The 24,105-nt window shown below is 39.8% G+C and overlaps 1 protein-coding gene across 4 annotated transcripts; it reads right to left on the bottom strand.

Moving 5' to 3' along the window:
* Positions 1–289: 289 nt before the first annotated feature.
* Positions 290–22,287, bottom strand: hps3 (HPS3 biogenesis of lysosomal organelles complex 2 subunit 1). Of its 4 annotated transcripts, none has more exons than XM_061738610.1 (25): positions 22,017–22,287; positions 20,900–21,075; positions 20,720–20,791; positions 20,207–20,300; positions 19,954–20,027; positions 17,596–17,808; positions 17,215–17,284; positions 16,745–16,836; positions 15,785–15,902; positions 15,016–15,169; positions 14,855–14,937; positions 13,784–13,958; positions 13,457–13,538; positions 13,096–13,253; positions 12,830–12,931; positions 9,053–9,161; positions 7,589–7,827; positions 7,197–7,374; positions 6,844–7,077; positions 6,187–6,387; positions 5,896–6,078; positions 4,999–5,103; positions 2,028–2,234; positions 1,825–1,912; positions 290–1,093 (listed from the first exon to the last, which is right to left on the bottom strand). In XM_061738610.1, the coding sequence occupies exons 2-25, from the start codon at positions 20,948–20,950 to the stop codon at positions 966–968; spliced, it is 3,210 nt and encodes a 1,069-aa protein (XP_061594594.1). In that variant the 5' UTR covers positions 20,951–21,075; positions 22,017–22,287; the 3' UTR covers positions 290–965. The 4 variants fall into 4 exon arrangements, with proteins under 4 accessions (XP_061594594.1, XP_061594596.1, XP_061594595.1 ...); XM_061738612.1 differs by having other exon boundaries at positions 15,016–15,166; XM_061738611.1 differs by having other exon boundaries at positions 16,745–16,833.
* Between the last annotated feature and the right edge of the window lie 1,818 nt (positions 22,288–24,105).

Below are 24,105 nucleotides of genomic sequence, written 5' to 3'. Positions count from 1 at the left end.
GACTCCAGCAGCAGCTCTGATAACAAATCCCACACTGCACTGATCTGTTATCTTATCATGTGTTTGTTAATGGAGGACAAAGTCAGAGTGGAAAAATGTTTACTTTAACCCACACCTCACTTCTCTGGTAACTTATCAAAGCACATACTTAATTTTGAAATGGTCTTCAATCACCCAAAGCAGTTGAAGCAGCAGCGTATGTCCTCTATCTGCCTCATTAGCTACTCTGACCCCAAACCTAAGCATGAAATAAGCTGCGACACACCAGACAAACAGGGTTTTATGTGGAGATGATCACTTTAATTAAGAAAACAACAGTGGGTGCAACAAAATGCAAGACAGTGTTTGGAAGCAACAAAACTAAAGTATCTTTTAGCAGTTCGTTTTCAATAAAACATTTATGCATATCTGCTAAGCACTTGGCTAAATTCCAAAACACTTGTTAGTCAAGTGACAAATGAGGAAACGCTTCTGTGATACGGGTGTGAGAACAAAACCAAAACACTTTCATATAACTTTCAATCATGACCACACAAACAAAGCAGGTTTTTCTTGATCTAATCAGCTGACTTCAAAGCTGGGAAATTCCCAGCAGAAACAAACTAAACTCAAAAAGGATCAAGATCTTAAAAGAAATAAATTAAAAACTAATTGTCACATTAGTTGTACTGTACATTGAAGAGGATAGTAAGCAGCGGTGAACAAGATGCAGAAATGTTCTCCTGCATCCCCGACAGCAGGAGTTAAACTCGTTTTTACATTAACTCAAAGATGTTAGATTTGATTTATTAAATAACACCTAAAACACAGGATTGTCTGAATCTTCCTCAAGCTTAGAGAAGCCCCCGACTAGCAAAATACTGAACACCGCAGCACTCCAATAACACAGTTCAAAGATAAATGTGCAAAACTTTCCAGAATATGTCCAGTATTTTAGCTGCCAGTAGTGTGTGTTCGTGCATTTCTCAGGCCAGCAAGTGTCTCTGGCTGCACGTCAACAGGTGAGGCAGAAAGTACGACGCAGTGCCATCGTCAGGGATGAGCTCCAAGAACTCTGCTGGGCTCGTCTCCATGGCAACCACGACCAGAGTTTCTGTTGGCACATAAACCAGGGTTGATACGCCAAAACACACGTGATAATAAACAGCTGACACGGCATTTGAGAATACTTTGGAATCCCAATTCGATTCCGAACATTTTTTTATTGGGACTGATACAAGTGCAATACTATAAACTGTATATACTTAAGTTTTTATGTCCTAAAACAGAAGACATTCTGCAGACAGTTTGCCTTTACTGACTGAAACAGTAAATACAGGCTGAAATGACAGCAGCAGAAGCATCTGTTGGTGACATCATCCACCCGAAGATGACGGTTAAGGATGAGTTGATGAGCGTACTTGCTCTTTAGTTTGAGTTAGAGTCCAATACTCTAGTAGTTAGAAAGCAAAGATATCAACCCTTCATTTTTTTTTAAACTATATGTTACCAAAAGCGAATGTTTAAAAATCATCGTTCTACTACACAGTAAAAAAAGGATTGCAAGTTTAAATACCATACTGAATTTTACAAATTAGAAAGAAAAATACTAAAATAACTGACAACCCACCTCCAGGCTACTAAATTCCCAAATACATCACTTTAAAGCTTTCAGTGTTTCAAAAGAACCTGATTTAACACCAAAACTGTTGTCAAACCTGCTCATCCACTCTCGGGAGATACATCAGCAGCTCAGGCATGAATCATCCTAATATGAGCCACCATTCTGCCAAACTACAGCATAAACATGAATTAAAAAGCAGCTTCTCCATGAGTAGCATGTACCTTTGAGAGCACCCAGCAGGATGCTGTTTTCTGCGGCTACTCTCGTCCGGTTGCAGAGCTCAGGAAGAAGTTTCTGCCACCAGAGTGCCTTGAAATAGTAGACATGCCAGTATAAGACAGGAAACAGATATAATAAAAATGGACTTGAAAAAACATTGATAAAAGGACAATAGTGATATATTTGACTGGTGGTCATTACAGACCATATACTTGTCCTGTAACTGGTGGTTGGCGTAGGCGATGATGGCCTGGGGACATCTGTCCAACAGCTGCTCGATACTTCGGTCATACTGCCCCTTTCTGGTGGCGCAGAGGAGGTGCAGGCTGAAACCCCACAAGGGTTCGTCTGACAGGCGTTCCATCAAAGGCACGACGGAGCCGACGGAGAAAGAAGGACCACACAGCAGAGACTACACACACACACACACACGCGCAGAAAACAATCACTGAGCAAGAACAAATTAAAAAAAACTTTAAAAGTTATGATATTTTTATTCACTAAGCATTTCCTAGTTTTATCATTTTTCACCTAAGGGTTCTTCATCCTTGAAAATTTGGTTATTCAAATTATTATTTCAGCTGCATAATGTTAAATTATAAAGCGTTCCTGACTAATTTAGATCTGACATTTGGTTGAAAATAATCCTGATTATATCTATTTGAATGATTCCATAAATCTAGTCAAAATCGTCTAATTTTAAGCAAAATATCTTTGACAAAGCTTTTTACTTTGCGTTTTACTTTGATAGAAATTAGTTTTTTGCTGTTTACAAACCTCTGCATGTACATTTGTGTGTGTGTTGTCTAATTGCTGATGACAAAAGGTTTTTAACCTCAAGGGGACAGATTTGTAACTTATATGACGCCTAAGATGAATAAACAATGAAGAAAAACATTTCTGTCATTCAAAATGGCTACAAAAAAAGAACGATTAATTAAGAACAAGCCATGATTCAACAACTTTCAGCAAAAACTATCAGTCTCACATTGCTGTGGAGGAGTTTCGGTCCACTATTGGTTACAAAGTTCCTGCAGCTCATTGAGATTTGCATGTTTTCGTTTATACATATCTCTGATGAGGTGTTGTTGCAGAGCTTTAGTCAGCTTGAGTTCCGGACCTTGACTGGGCTGTTTTTTTTTTTATTTTTCTCCAGCATGAGATTTAATGAAAAACAAAAAAAAACAAAAAAAACTCAAGGTTCACTGAAAATTCAGGAAATACATTAAACATCAATCCAGTGATGGCAATATTGGTGAGTTCTCCTTTTGAATGCTTCTGTCACTGGGACATTTCTGAGCAGGAAGGCAGAACCATTTTCTTTCTGGCCGGGAGCCGTGGAGCCGTTTACTGGTTCATCTGTCCATTTCAGCTCGCCAAATACAAAACACAGAGGAGCCCATCATTTATACTTGTGGTGTTTTTTCCTCCTTGAGATGGTTCTGCGCCTTCATTGGAGTCCAGATGCATTTAATTGAACTGATTGGATTTGATTAGGAAAGGCACACACCTGTCTAAGACCTTACAGCCCACAGTGCATGTCAGAGCAAATGAGACGTTGTTTTTGTGATTCGAAGCTTTATTATTTTTTTTTTTTTTATTTATTTTGTTGCTGACCTGCCATTTCCCTCAAGAATACTTAGGTTGGCAGAGTTCATGGGTGAACCAGTAACTACCTCCGCCTGCGTCCCTGACACTTGCGCTGCGTCCGAAATTGCATACTTCCACCCTAATGAGTATGCAAAATGAATGTGCGAGATTTTTTAGTGCGTCCGAAACATTAGAACGTACTCAATAGTATGCTCTATCCATACTCATTCCGGAGAAATTCTTTAGTGTGGATTGATGGACACTAGCCGAGCAGAAACTTCCCACAATGCAATGCAGCGGCGTTTGGTTGCTAAGTGATACGTATATGTCATAAGTATAATTTTAAGAATATTAATATTGTAATATTTGTATTTATTTAATAATATTATATAATGTAATCTTGTTTGGGCCAGAATAAACGGGAAAGAGCGGAGAGCTGCTACCGCTGCTGTGACAGGTTACTATGGTAACACCCCCCCCCCCCCCTCCCTACGGCAGGAAGTGCTGTGTGCGCTCTTAATAGTACCAGAGACGTTCTATAAACGAGACAGCCCACTAAGGTTCGAGTTCCTGTATCTGTGTCACGTGACTGCCACGCCCCTTTAGGAGACCGGAAGTAGGTTCTGAATCTATTGAGTCCTATGGGAAAAGTGAACGTGAGCACAGATTATTACCAATTCCTTCGCCCCATAGTAACCTAAGTAAATATGGGACCCATTTTTTAAAAGCCACAAGCCTTCTGAACATTCTGACACCAAAATGGCAATTTTCAGACCGACAGATTAGGAGAAAATTAACTTTGTTTGAGACCTGTCTCTATCTGAGCAACACACTCTCGCGAGATTTGGCTCTCATCTTTTTCCCATCGGATAAAATGAAGTTTAAAACTAAAATAAAACTTGCTTCTTTGCTTAATAATACTGTTATTTTTATTATTTAAGTATTTTTGGAAGAAAGTTGTACTGTATCTAGTGTTGTATGTTCCAAAATGATGTGGGGAGAGGGGCGGCCACGCCCACTTAGGAGACCGGCAGTGTATACCATTCCATACCATTGCCAGTAACGGCAATGCGCTATCTTGTGTATAGAGGATCTTTGATAGTACGTCCGAATTAATGCAGACCACTGATATTTACTCAAAAGTGTGCCAAATGTAAGTATACTTTTTAGTATATACTTTTTAGTATGGCATTTCGGACGCACCCTTGGTGTTTGTGCAAATAAACTGTTGGGCTTTTGGCAAATGTGCTGAGATCATTAAAGTTTAAGATGTTGTTTTTTCTTGTTGTTGTCGTATTCACCTTTGAGACATGGCAAGGACCATTTTTTTATTAACAAAGTCCTGAGACATAAAATATCTTTTTTTAAATACAGATGCATGTTTTTACACAGCTGAATGTAATCAGTATTTACATGTTGTAAATGGGAGAATCAGCCTAACAAATGATCAAATAAGTACACCTGGTCCAGCGATAACATCTTATGACATTCTTAGTAATTCTTCCCACCAGACAACAGCTTGGAGGTTTTTTCAAGGCAGCTGGTTTCCCATGTTTACTGAAACATCTAGAAACAGAAGTGAATACCTGGAGTTTGTGTAGAGCTTCCTGGTGTTGGGAGCTGGTAAAGTGAACCGGGTTGAGAACAGTGAGCCACGGGTACAGAGCGCCGTAATGAGAGCTTGAATTGATCTGAAACGCACAATAGTGATAGTGACTTAATGACCGATCCCTGAACTCTAAAGGTCATTGTGAACTAAAGATGAAGTGAAGGGTGGAAAATAACAACACGTTTGCCTGTTCACATCAGGTGCGACACAAAATGTCATGCAGCAAAAAGGTTGGAGTTAACATCAAATAATTGTGATCTTCTGCTGCTTTTACAGACAAAAGCAAAAAAAAAAAGAAAAAAAGAAGAAAAAACTAAATACCCAGATATATCCCATTTTCAAGAAGAGAGAAGCAGTTGAGTTCAGGATCTCACTGTTTACCACGATCACTTGAAGATGTTCTTCAAGATCAGTGTTTGTCTGTTAGGTCTGTTAGCAAGGTCTCAGAGTGAGTCGCCTCTCTGAAATTACTCCTTCATTTCAGAGCCCTGACTGATCTGATTGACTAATGGCTCACAATTCATTACATAATTCATCCGATTGGACACGAGAGTCGCTGTGATCAAACTGGTCAGATGTGTTTCTGAAGGAAGGGAAACTTTGAGAAAAAAAAGATGTCTTTTAAAAATAAAACAAAAAAAAACTGCAAAATCGCCAGGGAAATTGCTTTGCTGATGTAAAAGCCTGCAGCGACTTAATGTGGGTTAAAAAAAAATTCTGAACGTCCAAATTAACCACAAAAACGAAACGAAATGCTTCTGGTGTGAAAAAAGTTAAACTATTTTCCTGACAGAAATACCAGACAGAAACCACTCAAACTTAAAAAGTTAGCAGAAAGAAATCAAACTAAAAAAAGACTTCACAGTGGGAGTACCAGATCGTCTGCGCTCTTCAGCGACTTGCGTTTCGGTGTTTTGTCACCGGCGGAGTTTGTCAGTCGATCGATGTAAACCGACGCCAGGCGGAACAGCAGCTCCTGAATGACGGCATCCTGCGAGGAGGCTATGAGCGTCGCCTCCCAGAAATCCACCTGTAAGCTGGTCTCACAGCCCAGCTCCTACACACACATAAAACTGCATTTACAACTATTAATCTCATTCTCACATTGAGACAAAAAGAAACAATAATAATAAACAATGCATTTTAAGGTTCCAGTGGCACACACTTTGAAGATGTGATCGGCCTGTTCCAGCTGAACCTTGCTGTTCTCGTGTAACGCCACCATGCCAGCCACCAGCAGCCCGGGCTGCGAGTGAGCCAGCTGCTGAGCCAGCGCTGTGGGATGGACCAGTGTGTGCTGGTCGCGTGCTCCACCATGAAGCACCAGCAGCCTCGGCTCCTCGATGAACCCGTACACCATCAGCATCTGAGCGTGGACACGCAAAAGGGGAAAAAATGATTTACTTTCTTGATGACATCAAAAAATATGTGTTTATTTTAACTTATTATAAAGTAACAAACAAAAGAATAATTTTAAAGTTATCATTAGGATTGGACTTCAACTGCTTGTTTCCTATTTTATAAGACTGTCAAGTTGGATTTGGAAAACTTAAATGTTTAGATTATGCTTGCACCATATCTACCTCAGCTCAGCAACATGAAAAGGAAACTGAGAGGCATTTCCTTTTTTTCCCCTCACTTGTTTTACAAACACAACGAACAGCAAAATTAGATGGAAGCAAAGCATTCACAAATATACAGTTGTCATTGGAGAAAAAAAAACAACAAATGTTCGGGTACTTTTCATATTCTTTGTAAAAATATGTACTGTACAGCACCCAGAGCTGCTACCCTCCCAAAGAAACACAAACCACCCCCTAACCTCAGCGTGTCGCTCCATCAGCTCCGTGAACTGCGGTATGTCGCCCTGATGCAGCATCATGATTGCCATGGTGATTGTGAGAGGAACTGAGACCCCGGCTGATTCTTCGAGACGCTGCAGGATCTGCAGAGTTCTGGTAGGGCTGACTTTTATCATACACGGACTGGCACACACGCTGACGAGCAGGGAGGGCTCAGATTGGCTGAAAATGTGGATGATGTCATCAGCTGCTTCCTGAAGGTACATTTTGTTTCAATAGTCATTTTATAATAATTTATTCTTTTTTTTTTAATCCTTCATATATCCATTTACATTTGACTTAAAGATAGCAGTAGTGCAGAGTAAACCTTTACCTGGCTAAGGGTGTGCTCTGTTTCCTCTAACAGGTAATGCTTGAGGTAAAACAGGAAGCCAGGGCCGTAGGAGTGAGGGCTGTCTGGAAGTGGGCGGTTCCTGGACATGACCTCGGTGACTGACAAGCCGGACATCCTGTAGTACGGCAGTGCCAGGTGGCAGTCCTTCGGACTTCCCCTGAATGCAATATGTCAAAATGTGTCAAATCATCTTTTGTTAAAAAAAAAAAAAGGCTGCCAATCTGCTCACCAGTCGGACTTCATATTTAAGATCCAGGTCAAAATGACAGAATTCAAGGCCTCCATAAAGCAAATGGATTTGGACATAAAGGTATCTCTGGGTATTTTAAATGCATGTCATTAACAACCCTGCAGGTGTGTTGGAGTGTTACCTGCTAAAACAGTCACCCAGTTGAGCACAGTTCTTTCTGAACGCCTCCTCTATCTCCTGTCTTTCCATCTGCGCTGTTTGGTTTTCATCAGCCAGCGCTGCAGGGTCGACGTCGACGCTCTGTTGCTGCACTGCCGTTTGCAGCAAGGAGGCGCGGATGAGGAGGTGAGCTTCACTGAGGAGGTGTCGAAGGCTGTGGGCTTGGGGGTGCAACTGTGCGAAGCGCTCACTGTACTCAACCTGACACAGGGACATGAGAAAAACATACGCACGTGAGTAAAACCCCAACGCTTGTGAACATACTCTCCAAGAGACCTGAATTCTGATCAGGTGTTTCTGAATGTACTTAAGAGTAAACAAGTATGTGAACCTTTGGAAATCAATTGAATTTCTGAATTAATTAAAACAGAAAATGTGATATGACCTTCATCAAAGTCACAACAAAAGGCAAATACTAAGTGAAATGAATAAAAGATTTGTCCCTGTTGAATGCACCCACCCAGGTTATGGTAAACACTGAAGTCAGTATTTGGTGCAATGACATCAAGAAAACACTTTAGACCTGGAGCAGATCTTTCAGGAGTCATTTTTGACTATTCCTCCATACAGAATTGACATTTGTAGGAACCTCGTTCTGATTGGCTCTTGAGGTCATTGCACAGGATTTCTGCGGGTTTAGAGCTGCTGCTGCTGCTTTTAACTGGACACAGGTGCTGCCATGCCAGTGCTAGAGGATATTTTTTGTATTTTTTCCTGTGTTGTTCTGTTCTGTGATGGCTTCACACGGACATTTGGGGTCGTTGTCCTGCTGCAACGTCTTCTAAGCTCAGCTTGTGAACACTTCCTTGATGATGGCGAGTGGTCCAGGCCATGCGGCTGCAAAGGAAGCCCAAATCATGATGCTCCCTCCACCATACGTCACTAAAGGGATTCATCTGTTTTATGTTGTTAAGCTGTACCTTTTTACTTTATAGAACAGCATATTCTTCCTCTGCAAACTTTGGGTGCACAGCATTGTTCTTGTTTTGTGTTTTTTTTCCTTGGAGTAGCATCTCTCCCCTAATGTTCTGCAACGGACATCCTCCCTGTTTAATGATTAACGTGTGGCAGACTCATGAACAGAGATATTTGCCTTTGGAGTCATCTTGGCTGGATGGCACCTACACCCACAGACAATTTGTTAAACAGTGAACTGATGGGTTCACTTTCTTTTGTCCTTCAGCATTGTGAATGTCCAATAGGTGCGTTCAAAAACCGATGGAAAATGAATATAGTTTATGCATTTTCATCTTAAATACATTGCGTTTGTCTGTTGTTGTGACTTAGATGAAGATCGGATCACAGTTTATGGAAAATTAATGCAGAATACCACCTAACTCCGGGGAGCTAAAATGCTTTTCCTTGTAAAAGTGTAACAAGTAGAGTTTTACAAGCATTATGTCAGTGCGTGTGCGTTCAGCGGTACCATCTCCTTGTAGAGAGTGAAGGGAGAAACGCTGTTGATGACGTAAAGGTTCCATCCATGCCCAGCTGCACTGGTTTCTTTGGGAGAGGAGATCGTCCACTTCCTGCTCCTGAGGTCACACATCCAAAAGAAGATCATAACAGTGATTTCACACAAAACACTACTTTTTTTTCCCGTTTTTCAAATTTCTTTCCAGAAAACTCAGAAGGCTCTATAAAAAACACAAATATGTAATAATATTATGTCAATAACAAATTATTGAACCCTGTATTTAATTGAAAATACAGCAAAAACTCAAGATTTTGAACCAGCTTTTTTCACTTTTAAATAAATGCCTCATTTCAATGCAGGAACATTTTTTTAAATAGTCTGCTGCTGGGTCGCTTTCACCACTATATCACCTTACATCGTCTTTTAGCAGTACATATCTCTAAGTGTTGGGGAACTGAGGAGACTGCTGTAGGTTTTATTTAAATATCTCTACACATATTCAGCTACTCTGTTGAATTATTAAATCTCTTTCATTGTACTTAATAGTTCATGCAGAACAGGCAGAACATAGTTTAACACTGCACTGCTGAAATAAGAAATATATTCTCTGAACAAGCTCATCATGTGGATGGCAGCAGACATTCTACATGTACATATGCTTCATAAACGATGTGCAGGAATTTATCTCCCACATCTCGATGGATGCTTGTTTTTTTTAAAGAATGGGCCCATAAACAACTGCTGGTCCCTCTCCTTTTAAGCTCGATTATTTTAAAACTTCAAATATGGATCTGTGAGCCAGCAGGACTGGCTTTCACAGCCCGGTGACTAATTTCCATCTTAGATGTTCTCAGCGTGCACTTGTGTTTGCAACAACTAACTAACTGTTATCTGACTATGTATTTCAGAGGTTTTTCCAGAACCCATGTCAATATTTTAATGCAGAGCTTCCTGAGTCTCACCCTCATAAAAAAAAAACAACAAAAACAAAAGCAAAAAAAAAGTACATTTCTAAGTCTGCATCTAGTAAATGTGATATTTTTTTCTAAAAGTACCTTGTATTTTTGGTATTCTAAATTAAAAACAGGGTTTAAAAAATTTGCAATATTTTGGTTTTGATTCATAATTTCTAAATGACTTTCTCAGAAACAAGGCTGAACAATGATCTCACACACACACACACACACACACACACACACACACACACACACACACACACACACACACACACACACACACACACACACACACACACACACACACACACACTGAGCGTGACGTAACAGGCAGCAGCGATTGCATCTCAAAAGACTCTCTACATCTGGTTTCCATCAGATGTAACAACTAAATCAGAAGGAATTAGAATACAGTTATCAAGACCACTCCAGCATCAGCATCCCTGTTATGCTCCCACTGAAACACAAAGTGCGTTTCCATTTCCGTTAGTAACTGTGCAAAATGGAAAAAGGGTCTATTCTAGTCACAGAAAACTCTCATATATCCCAAAAACGGCTTATACTTAAATTAGTTGTTTTTTTTCCCCCCCAATGATTTAAAAAGGAAATTGTTACGCAAAGCTGTCATGTAAAGATTTTTTTTTTTACTACCTCTACAGGTCACACAATGCCACATGAGTCACATTCACTTTTAAAGGATGTGAGTCTCTTGAGCATGATGCTAAAGTCCCATCACACAGCTGCCAAAGACCCAATAAGCCCCCTAAAGAAAAAGATTGTGATGAAGTATTTTCTAATCCACATCCAGCCATTCCCTCAACATGAACGTCCTCGTCTGTCATTGAACGCCTCGTAAATGAAACAACCTTACAGTTTTCTGCACTGACCAGGTTCATTTTTCAAGAGAGCATCAGCGTTCAACCTGAAACGTGCGGCATTTCTACGAAGTGCATGTAGCCTAGCGTTACAGGAATGGACAATCTGTTGTCTGAGTTTCACAAAAGTGACTTTTCCGTGGACATCTGTAAAGTCTTGTGCATCTGTCGCCCCGCCAGTAACCTCTGTATTTCAAAACTCTGTGCACTGTCTGGTGCCAAAATCTTTTCAGCATTCTTTGCATTTCTATCCGACATAACTCATCAAAAAACTGTGCAGCTCATCCTAAAGTTTTCAATCTGTTAGTTTTTCATGAAGTCGTGGACAATAACCTCCCAGAAATCGGAAGTGTCTGGCTCCATTTATAAAGGGTTTGCAGAGATGTCTGTTTTTTTTCTGACAGAAGATAACGATAGTAGGAGTGGTTGCAGGAATGGAAACTAACCTGCAAAAATCAAAGACATCCATCTATGTTACCTATGCAAGTATCTATCCCACTATGTAAAACATCAGCTGCAGAACTAGTTTTTGAGATGACCAAATAAACAGTTAGTGAGCTGTTAGTGAACAGGTTAACGGGGGAAACTGGCAACCAGAGCTCCTGGTGCCCCTGTAATCCTTGTATAAAACCAAAAACATTAGAGTTTACGTGTGTGGTGAAGTGTTTGCGTTCACAGCAACATCCACCAATGAAGATGTTCTGATGTTTCAACATGTCAGTAAAACACATGTGGAAACACTGAAGATGTAAATATGCCTATTCCATGTCAGGTTATAAAGTTAGCTGATGGAATAAACAACAGATCTCTTTACTTGAATCCACACGTGATTAGTGTGTGAGGAGGGCGCACACAGTGAGGAGAGTTAGGTGGGTTACGGGGAACTAGGTTTAGGCTCTAAAACGGGGACAGTTGTCTCTTTTGGACCAAGCTGCAACGCCACACAAAGATTATCAGTTTACTCAGCAGAGTCTCTTCAGGTTGTCTTTGGGTCTCTTCCCTTGTAGACAGACAAAAAAATTAAACTTAAATAAAAAGGATTCTGCACTAAAAGATTTCCTCACAAAAAGGAGCTTGATGATGAAGTTCAAACGCCACAGGGATGCCCTGGTGTTTTTCATTTAACGCAAAACAAAATAAAAACACTCACATGAAGAGTTAAGTTAAATATAATTTAAACCAAGATTATAACAACAAGATTTTACTTTGTAAATATTCAAATTTACAGTAAGATATAGCTTTAATACAGCTTGCCATTCTTCATATACTGTTGTTACACTGTACCTTATATTAATGCTGTTATTGTTCTTACAGACGATTATATACTTCACTCCTCCTGGAGGGCCTGAAGTGAGACGGAGTAACACCAAGATTAAAACCTAACTTTAACTACTTCGTTAATTTTCTCCACTGATACTTAAGTTGGACTTTTCATAGTTCTTAGCACTACTGGAAGCTGTTCTTCATTTGTGCAGCTTCCCTGTAGGAATCACAGGTAATCGTCTCGTCTTAATAAAACAGCTTTTAGACTAACTGGTTTAGCCCCCACTTCAGATTAATAGGTTAAAAAATCTGATGTATAAACAACGATTCTCAACATAATCTTAAACAAATTATAACATGACTCTGATCAGTCTAACAAAGCCCATGAAGGTAAGTTGAGGACTGTTTAGCTTACATGTGCTTACTGTCAAAGACCAAGAAACCAAACTGATTTTACTGAAAAAATCTAAAAAAAAAAAACAAACTGCTTCATTTGAAAATGAAGAAGAATCCTTTTTTTATAAAAGTTCATCAGAAACAAAGCTCCAACTGGCAATATTTCTCTTCAAAATAAGAGCTGATGACATGATTTGGTTACTAACATCTGCTGAGGTGGGTATTTTAGGGGGCTTTTGCGCCGCAGCTCGACCTAAAAGTGACAACGAACACTGGTGGGGTTGGCTTTTTCTTACAGGAAGGGGCGTGACAGAAGGCTCTCCAGTGCTGGCGAGGTTGCGGGATCGATTCCCACCGCTAGGAAAATACCAGTCAGCACGTTGTGTTCTTTCAAATCGCTAAAATAACAACACACACATATATACAGCAAAAAAAGGTTTGTAAATGTTAATGAGGATTCTGTTTCCCACAACCAGGTACTCGCTGACAACACCTGATGACAGCTTTAATAAACATGAAAGGCTGCTGTGCATGTTCTGTGTACTGATTGTGTGTGACTTACAGGCCCCGGCGCTGTGTGGGGCGTTCAGGCTCCTCCGGTGCCTCTGTGTCAGCTGTCGAGAGCAGGATCACATGGCGGCCGTAGACACACACTGACCGCAGACCGATAAATAACTGCATTCTGAGTGCACACACGTCCAGAGTGCAAGGTGGACATGCCTTTCAAACACACATATACATGTTAAACACTTGTTCTTACAAAAGAGCTCAAGATACGCGCGCAGCTGGATTTAATTCTCCGGTCTGTGGCAGTGATGGGAGACGGGAAGATTCAGTCAGGATGTGGCATCAAGAAAGAGGGAGTAGAGGCTTCAGACCAACTTTCCTCATTGAGGAATTACTAGGAAAAGACTGAGTCCTACCTTCATGGTGGTGTCGATGTAAGGGTCTTCCACCCTGGCTGCTACTGCTGCACAACGCACTGTGAAACACTGCACCGCGCTCCTGCCAGGGACACCGTGAAAGCATTTGTTTTTGTTTTATTTTTTAACATATAACCCTTCAGACATCTCCACAGTATGGAAAATAAATAAAAAAAATTCTGGGGGGTTTTGTACATAGGAGAGTACAAATGGATTAAATGAATATCCTCTATCCCGGATAGAAATGTATCTGAGGTCAGGAATTTCCTCAGACTTGGATTTACATTGAGCAAAGCAGAGACAATCACTTCACAGCCACAGACGTACTTTGTTATGACATGTAGCAGGTGATCAGTGAGCACCGCCTGCAGGACTTTCTCGGGGTACTGGTAGGCCGAGAGCAGCTCCACCCCGCCCTTCAGACTGTACAGGTAGCCGGCGCTGGGCAGAGAGAAGAAGCAGAACACGCAGGCTGGTTCCCCCGAAGACACCGACTGGTTACCTGGGGAGAAAGCCGCACTGACGTTGGACTACGATCACGCTACCCGGAAAAATGTAGCTATAAATGTATTTATTTTTCCCTTGATGTTACTACAATCTGACTTTTTTCCCAGTCGTCAAGTCCAGTTTTCTGACAACGTCAGCATGTGGTCCCAGATCAGATTTATATCTGATACTTAGCTTTACCATCCCCTGGAGCTAAATCTTATTGGCTCCAATCACTTCTGTCCTGAAGTGTTTGTATCCTTCCTCAATCATAGTTCCCATCTCAATATGGTTGCAAGTGTTCTGTTATTGCTGACATGAATGGCCCATTTTGACAGCTATCTGGAGGCGTTCCTGAGGTCTGTCGCCTTCACACGAAGGTCTGACGCAAGACATTTGTATTTATGAATGTAAACTGTCAAATAAGATCTTTACCAAATTTATATCGTATCAGAATTAGACAATGAAAATGTACTCTTGGACTGCATTGGCCCAGATCGCCCCCTAAAGGCATGGAGGTGAAGTCACTTTTACACCATCTGTCATTCCTTGAGTCTCGACTACTCAGTCCCCACGAAAGCTAGATGAAGCTTCCTAAAAGTAGTCAAATATTCCCTTTAAATCAAATTAAAGTAGGTATTTTAACCTTAAAAAAACTCTTTGATGCTTCTTTAATTGAATCGGGAGGCATATCTTTTAGTTTTTTAATTTCTAATAGTGAAACATGTTGCTGTTGAAATACAACAGAAAAATATAAACATATCTGTTATTCAATGATTTTACTAGAAATTAACCTGTAAAATTGACAATGTAGCACTTAGTTATTTTATTGTTTCTAATTCAGGGAGGTTTGAGTACTTCACGTCAGGCCGATATTGATTATTCTGTTTGTGTCTCATATGTGGCACTCACTGGTGAACAGTGGATAAAGCTGCAACGAGTGGAGCTGCATCTCCTCCACGCAGCAACCCTGGAAGAATTCTGGAGAAAAGCGTCTGCAAACAAGATGACAACACAGTTTGAATAGTCAGAAACATTCTCACTATAAAGCTCGAAAAATCCGCAATACGCACCTGAAAAGGACGTAGGAGAGCGTGTACTGTCCTCTCTCCTCCAGCCCGGTCTTTTCAATGCTGACAGGGATGTCACAGTCTTTAGCTAGATCACCGAGCAGCTCTTGGTGTCTCGGGATGAGCAGAAAGTCAATCGGATCTTGTAGATAATCTGCTGCACACACAAATATGCAAACATTTCTGCAAATGATACTTTACAAACACAGACAGCATGTTGGGTCTTTTGTGTGACAAGCAAAAAAAAAAAAAACTAAATAAGCACACGTGAAGCTGCAGCACACACAAAGTGGTTTTGGAACCACGTTGGTCTGTAAAACTGTAATTCAGTGAATAATTAAAGGTACTGTGACATCACAGACCTAAATCAGAGCAGAATTATCCAGCTTCTTTATCTTCATCCCCAACAAACTTCACACCATGTTGCATGTCATCAATACCTCAGGAAATTGTCAACCCTTGAAAAAAAAGGGCCCTAATGGTCCCATATTACTCTTACAGAAATAGTGATTATTTCAGAGTTCACCCTCACTTCTTTTCATTTCTCTTATCAGGGAAATGTAATTCAGTCTCTCATATTCAGAAATGTTTATCTCATCTAAGGTTCGATGATGCCTCCTAGTTTTGCCCCTAAATTGTATCTTTTGGTCAGCCTACAGTCAAGTTGCGCTACAACTGCAGCAGTAAATGTATTCCTCACCATGACTGCAGAGTAAATGGGTCATGGAGCATTAAGGAGGGAAAACAACTGGTATCAATCGGGTGTTTTTACCTCTTTTACTTGCGTCTGATGACTCCTCCACAGGTTGAGGCTCGGAGGTTGCCTCCAGTTTCAGTACCAAAACTTCCAGCTCAGCATGCACCGCCACATATTCTCCACACAGAGCCACCTGGGACAGGGTTCAGCAGTGACAGGATTGAAGCAGTTGCAGTTTCAGCGAAACTAGAACATGATCAGTCGTGAGTCTCCCATCACACCCCGACACGCCAGGACAGGCCATCTGGAATCTGAGACTCCGTGAACTGTTCTGAGAGATTTTGCCATCCTTATTTTCTCGCTATTTGTTAGAGGAGGAGCCAATATATTTTAGACATGCAGGATTTCTATTTTGAATTGTTCCAATCAGTTTTTTGTTCCTTGTAATTATTATTACTAATATTCTTGTTAACAGAACTAACAGACCATGAGAGGATTTTAATGTTCGTCTTTCTTAAGTTAAGAAAATGTTTAACTTATTAACTGTTAACTACCTGTATTTGAATGCACTGCTGTTACATGTATAATAAATGCCAAATATTGGTGCTTTTTTGCATCTGTGTGACTTTAAGTGGAGAACCTTTAATATCCCTGTTAATGTGAATTATTTTGCTGATAACTTAAAGCTTATTATTCTTTCACAATATACCAAATTCTGTCTACAAAACACAAATTTAATAAAAAGAGGCAAAACATTACTGTTATCTATTAGAAATTAAACAATGCCACAATGCCACAATACCACAAATGCACGTTTTTTATTTACCCTGCATTGAAGAGTATACAATTTCTATCCACTCATCACTGCTGATTATGAAGATAATTCAGTCATAAAGAGAATGAAAAAAATTACTATAACGTCTGAACAGCGACTAAATCACAAGACAGCAGTTATGAAACAGATTTACTGGGAAACTGGAACAGGATTAGAAAAAAAAAATGGGAAAAAAGGAGCTGAACAAGAGATTAAAGTACCTGTTTAGGAGTCATTTTTGGAAGATGCAGGATGACTGAGCGCTCAAAATCTAAAACGGACAAGTGCTGATTTGAACTTGAAGTTTGACCTGCTAGTAAAAAACAAATAAATAAAATTAAAATTTAATAAAAAACAGTCTGTTGAGTGGAGACAAAAAACCATCAACCAGCAGCAAAGTGGACATTTGTCCTTTCATCAAAGCCACTTTGATTCCTAACAAGATGTTAACAACACAAACCCTGCATACAGACCGCATGTTTAACGTGTTATGACAAACATAACCGGATCACATTACAGAACTAATATTTTTAATAACATCTGGACTCAGTTTTTTTTCCATCTGATGGCTGTTTTAGTACAAAAGGTGATGTGTGAACATCTCCCTTGTCTATATTTCGCTTCTTATCTTGTGGACTGTGATTATTATTAATTAGACTTTGCCACGTCTATTTTACTTTTGTGACATTACCTTGACTCTGACTGCAGCTCTGCTGAGCATTTGGCCATGAGCTCTGGAGGTTCTGCTGACTCTGGTTCTGCTGTTTTATTCAGAAGATGCAAAAGTTAAACCACAGCGTTTATAAATGTCTACTTAAAATGACTGAAGTCAACAATTAACAACAACAAGATGTCACATTGTGGTACGTGTGAAGCCATAAAAGAACAATATTGTGCAAATTGTTTTTGAACCAAAGCAGTTTTCTTTCTTTTTCACTTGGAAACATTTAATATTAACATCTAACTGATAGTGTCACGTCACCACAGATCTGATCTTGTAGCAAAGCTGCTCTTTCTCCCTGAAACATGCTAAAAATAAAAAAGGTTTTCCTTGCAGTTTTGGGACTCTTACCAAGTTCTGCTCGTTCTGTCTCCTCAAAGTGAACAGAACCAGCGTGTTTTCACAGCCGACCAGAAGGTCTCCTGTTATGGAGCAGCACGCCACAGCGAGAGGACGCTCTGAGAGCGGGATCTCGATGATCTCCATCTGCACTCCTCCCCACACCGATGCCCCGCGCAGCAGGTGGCCCAGCAAACGCACCCCGACGCGGGCTTTCTCCTCCGCCTGAACACAGAGCAACACCGCAAATGGAAACAGCACCCCTGGCATCATACCGACAGCTTTGGAGAGGCTTCTTTCAAGTACCAGTGAGATGTAAATATATTTGTGCAGCTGTCTAATAATGTAATCATTTACAGTGACATCACCATTGTCAAGAGCTGCCTGAAAGCGTCCATGAAACATGAATGGGATGGATTCAACGCGCTATCAAGCTGGTTTCAGAATAGATGGGTTTGGTCGGAGCCTCCTGAACTTCTAATAAGTTAAACTGCTTTTATGACAGTTTGTAACATGGGCATTAGTCAGGCGATTATAAAAAGTATTTTTATGAGATCTTTTGTCGTTGGAACATCACCACTCACCAACATTAAGGACCAGTTTGCAAACTGTTCCTGCAAAAAAGACAGCTCAGTAAAATTATGAAATAGTGTCTCATCACTCAAAAACAGGGGCGCAACTACCTACTTTCTGAGGGGTATTCCCTTTTCGTCAGTGTTTATTTGTATAAATCTTATTTATCCTTATTTGTTCCTGACAACAGTGGATACACTGATACAATTTACCCACTGTCGTTCAACCACTTTGAAAAGCTTGTTTTCATCTCTTCAAAATCTTTTTCCTTCCCCCTCTTTCTCTTTTGTGCCCCAGATAGCTTTCTCTCCTGCCTCTCCATCTTTACTCCATCTGTCCTTAGATGTAACAACACGATTCAAAATGAGAAAAAAAAAATATATATATACCGTATTTTCTGGACTATAAGCCGCACCTGTATATAAGCCGCATCCGCTCTATTTTTAAAAAAATAATTAAAAAAAGACATACAAGCCGCACCTGCATACAAGCCGCATCCGCTCTATTTAAAAAAAAAAAAAGATATTTAGCCGCAGATATTTATGTTGTTAGATTAGATATTTACTACATGTAAAGAAGGATTTTGAACTGTAAATGATGTACATGTTTGTACCTAAATAGATATTTCCTAACAGTGTCTTTTAACACGGCAGCAACTTTGCTGATTAAAACGGGACAGAACCAAGAGAAAATAACCGGTATTTATTTATCTATTTATCTGTTTGAAATCTGCTTCTACCTACTTCTATCTGCTAAAGAAGAAGTAGCGTATTCTTCTTTGCATTTATTTTGTCTTAGTTTTGATTCTAATTCCAGTTAGAGCGCCCGAGTGGTGGAAGAAAAATCCACAGAATAGCCGCACCTTTGTATAAGCCGCACGGTTCAAAACCTATGAAAAAAGTAGCGGCTTATAGTCCAGAAAATACGGTATATTTTTTCCCTCATGGCTTTGAAGCCCCCTCTAACACAGCACCTCTATGCGCCGCCTATAGTGCATCAATGTTTTGAGTTAATGCTTAAAAAACATTAACTCTCTGACTCAAATGCCAACATAACTTTATAATATCTTATCAATCTCAACGGAAATTCAAGCACCCAATAGGTTGTGAAGGAAAAACAACAAACATCAAATATAAGCAAAAAGAGATCTATGCAGGTGAAAAAGCCAGGTACAGTGGCATTAACTAATAACTAATACCACACTGGATTAAAGACACAAGGTTAATATGCATGTGCATAGAACTTGTTTCGTTAGTATGAAGAGTCAACAGGATGCACTGCAGAGCTGCATGGCCCGCGGGACAAAAGACTTCCTCAGATTTTCAGTTCAGCAGGACGAGGACGACAGACAGACAGTCTGCTGCTGAACAAGCTCCTCCGCCTCATGAATACACTGTTCACATGACGTCTGCTGTTGCTCATAATGGGCAGCTTTCTTTACTCCGCCACTGACATAAGGAGCTCTCCATGCCAACCAGTCTGCTCCCCTGGTCAGTCCGTCTGGTACGAGCTACGAGCCTGACTCAGATCTAGTCAGATTTTATCTTCACACTGCGACTGTGCAGTAACGGCGTGACTGTGTCGTCATGTTCAACCTAAAGTTTGTAACACATTTCAGCCTTAAGGCTTTGCCTGGGAAGATCTTAACTGAGAGAACGAGCACAGCGTGTACTATATTTGTTGGAAAGCTTCCATGATTTAATATTTTATCACAAAACCTTAAAAAATAATTATTTTAAAAAGAGCGTGAAGTTTATTCTTAATGTTTCATTGCAGTGGCTTATGGGTTTGCTGTACCTGATAACGCCAGTTGGTGTAGGCTCTCAGGTAGGTGGCGCTGTTCTTTTCTTCGATGGTTACCAGGTAGTCTCCTGGGGGGAAAGACGAGGAAACATGTTTTTTTTCTTTGTTCAATTCACCCTTTATCTTTTTTATTTCTCTTTCTTTGCTAACATGCAATGTGAGACACAAATAAGAGCATGCATTGTTGAAGAAGATATGAGCACAAATATAATTTTTCCTCGCAGACTAAAGGAGAGGCTGTCTGTACCTATTTTGCTGTGCTGGATGCGTCTCACCGTGCCCATGGTGGCAAAGCGACAGATAAGAGGGCAGCCCTCCTTTTCAAGACTGTAGACCTCCACCTTTTGATTCAATCAACACAACACAAAACATAATATGTTAAACATTCAGTTGATTAACTCTGCAGTTTACAGATGTTTTTTTTTATTCCTACAGCTTGTTGGTCTAACATACCGCATCTTTCTGCTCCTGCACATCTATGTCAACTTTACATAAATGACTGTCCCTAAATGGTCAATTGTGACAGAATTTCAGTAAGATGTAAAAGTTTCATTTTAGTCTAAATAGAAGCTGTTAAAGTGTATAAAAGGCCATCGTCATATTGAGGCTGCAGCTACAATGCCGTCATTAAGACATACTACTGACGGGTAGAAAAGATGTTAAAATTACCATTGCTAGAATATTGTGCTGGCAATTAATAAACAAAAAAACAGTTCCTAAAGGTCATCTATCTGTAGAAAAAAAAATATGTCAAGATGACCTTGCATCCTCCAGTTGCCACCACGAACAGGGCCCCACCTCCACAGCAGACCAGTCCTGGTTCCTGCTCCACCTGAACCAGAGACAACGGTCAAGGCCACAGACACATTATTACTTTATCATTATTGTTGTTTTCATATGAAACGTTGCACTGACTCAGTTTTAGATGGGCTTCACTTACCTGTACAATTTGCTGGGAGGCAAAAGGATGGCAGTTATAGATGTGCACCATGTTTGGTCCTGGTTTTGCACGGAGGAGTCAGCTCAGGATGGAAATCTAACTCTTGGTGTAATTTCTCGTATTTTATTCTCTTGAAGGCTTCATCCACAGGGACTTCTCAGGGATCTGTCACGGAGCTGGATAAAATGTTGTGTAAATTACTAAATACTTGTGCAGTCTGTTTTATTTGTGCAGGTAATACCTGTGTAATTTTAACAGTATACATACTACCAGATCATATGTGAACAGAGGTGTCAAGTAACGAAGTACAAATACTTTGTTACCTTACTTAAGTAGAAATTTTGGTTATCTATACTTCACTGGAGTAATTATTTTTCAGATGACTTTTTACTTTTACTCCTTACATTTTCACGCAATTATCTGTACTTTTTACTCCTTACATTTTAAAAACAGCCTTGTTACTCTTTTTCATTTCGCCTTTTAAAAAAAACTATCCAGTTAAATTGCTCCATCCGGATAGAGTGAATTTGGTTGTGGTTGTTTCAGATGTTCTTGTCCAGTTTTGTTCTTACATCCGTTGCCCTCAGATTCCTGCAACTAAACTTGGATGTACATTCCAATAAAGGTTAGGATAAATGAGAACATGCCTCTGAAGTTTGACTTTTTGCACCATTACAATACTTATAGGCAACTAGTCGTCATATTTTCTGCTCTCTGAAGCATATTTTAATGCTCAATAGTACACATTTTGTCCTTAATGGCTTTTCACCCTTTACATTACTTTTACTTTTACACTTTAAGTAGTTTTGGAAACCAGTACTTTTATACTTGTACTTGAGTAAAAAAAACTTGAGTTGATACTTCAACTTCTACAGGAGTATTTTTAAACTCTAGTATCTATACTTCTACCTGAGTAATGAATGTGAATACTTTTGACACCTCTGTATGTGAACAATTCAAACGTTACATGCGTGTAACTGATGAGTTACACGCATCCGCCCTTCATCCAACCCAGAGGCTGCTCTCTAAAACGTCTTGTGACAGTTTTAAAATAAAGACAATCAAAAGTGAAACTTGTTGGTAACAGGACAAACATTATTAAAAACGAGTAACTTACTGTGCATCTTCAAATGTGGGTTTAGCGGCCATCCAGGAGCTGAAACAGGGCCGCTGTTGTCCGTGTGGTTCCACTAATCGATATCACATGTCGGTCTTGTGAGCATCAGCAGCAACTCAAAGCAGGTAAGTATGTCAACTAGTTATTCATGCTGCAGTTTGTCTGAAAGGGAATTTAAAGAAACTTAGAGGCAGATTCCTTGTTAGATCGGTTTCAAATCTTTAGCTTTCTCTTCTCTTCCTACTCGATCGTCTCTGCTGCAGTTTATTGATTTCACGCCTGCAAATGAGGAAGTGAACCTTCAACCACAACAACAAAGTGCCCGCCTCCTCTTGATTGTGATTGGCTGATCGGCCTGCTTGTTTATGTTGGATGTTCTTATTGGCTATCAAGTTTCCATTAGTGAAAGGGTGGATTCTCTTCAAAGCCTAGTGAGCCAAGATTCTCAACATCAGCAGCAGCTCGGTCTTTTTCACAAAACAATGTAAAAGTCAATCCATGTTTGGAAAAAGCACGTTATTAGTTTTTTTTCTCTTTCCTTAATAACTTAAAAAGAAGAGGTAACCCCCCCCAAAAAAAATAAATAAAAGTTGAAATAACGTTCTAATATATATCAATTGAAGCTATTTTTAGAGCTTATACAATGTATATATTAAATCCAATTATAAAAAGGAAAAAACTAATTTCAACTTAAATACCTTTGCTGTCTCCTCTTTAACCATCACTGGCTTCGGACTGAGTTTGAGTTTGAGTTTATTTTATTTATAACAGGGACAATACATATTAATGAACATATACATGTAAATATGCAAGATTATAGCCAATGGCTAATTTTCATCTTTAGTCCCTTCGGCAGGTTAATGTCAACAACATAAAATAATAAAATCAATAAAACAACAGTAACGACAAGTAGAACAGTTAGCTTCCATGGCCAGTAGGCAGGAGGAGCAATTACAAGAGAGAAAGCGTGTCCTTAAAAACACAATAGGACAGAAAAGGAAAAGAAAAGCAAAAACAATGAAAAGTATAGTGGATCATGAAACATACAGGCCAAGGGTCAGGGGACCATACGAATTTCAGTAATATTAAATGCTAAAATTAGGTATCAAAGGGCTGATTAAAGTGCAGAGTGCTGAAGTTTTAAAGTGTTAGGTGCGTAATTATATTGCAGATTGCCCGATTGCACAGTAAATATAAAGTGCTATTTTAAATGCACAATACTCAGTACATATTACATTAATTAAATGAGATAAATGAGACTGAGATAGATACCTTTTGAAAAAGTGATGATGTTAAGAACTTTTTCTGTAGTCTCTATTCAGGAATGCCAGATGGCAATATCCACATCTGGATACTCCACCGTGATCAAGGCCTTAGTGCTTCAACCACCCCGTGGCATCAGATCATCAGGTGCAGATCCTGCCCACTTTCTGACCACAACTGTGACAGCAAAAAGGTCAGGAAGAAAGTCCATATCCTGATGGTTCAGGAAATTTCAGTTGCAATTACAAAGGACGGACAGTAGATTCTTAAAAAAAACATGTGTAATACACAGGCGGGGTCTGCAGGCACCAGCCACACTTTCATTTATTGTTTTACTCATTTATTCATTTACAGTCACCCCATGTGGTGCCAGACTCATCAAAAGCAAAAGATGGACTGAACAGACTGATTAACGGCCTTCAAGCTCCTTTCAAACCCGTCAGAAGTACATTATCTCTGGCCCGTTGACCCCTGGCCGTGCCACAGAGATCCATTTCTGTCTTATTTTCCTTGTACATGCTGCTATTACCGGTAAGTAATTTCACGCCGTAATGTTTCCTTTCATTGGTTTTCAGATGATTTTCAAATCTATGCCAGTTATTAGTAGTTCATCCAAGACAATGGACTCCATCCACAGATGCTTAGATGACATTAAACTCTGGGCATTTCAAAACATCCTGTTTAAATGAGAGCAAACTGAATGTACTGTGTTTACTCCCTTTAAAAGTACAATATCTTCACTTGTCTTATAGGTCTTGATGGCCTTGCCCCTCAATTTAACCATGTCAGAAACCAGGACATGACTTTTGATAACAATTTTTAATTT

The sequence above is a fragment of the Cololabis saira genome, chromosome 13, assembly GCF_033807715.1.
Source record: "Cololabis saira isolate AMF1-May2022 chromosome 13, fColSai1.1, whole genome shotgun sequence".
In the NCBI taxonomy this organism is placed as follows: Eukaryota; Metazoa; Chordata; class Actinopteri; order Beloniformes; family Belonidae; genus Cololabis; species Cololabis saira.
The sequence above is the reverse complement of the archived record's forward strand: the minus strand, read 5'-3'. Positions and strand labels throughout refer to the sequence as shown.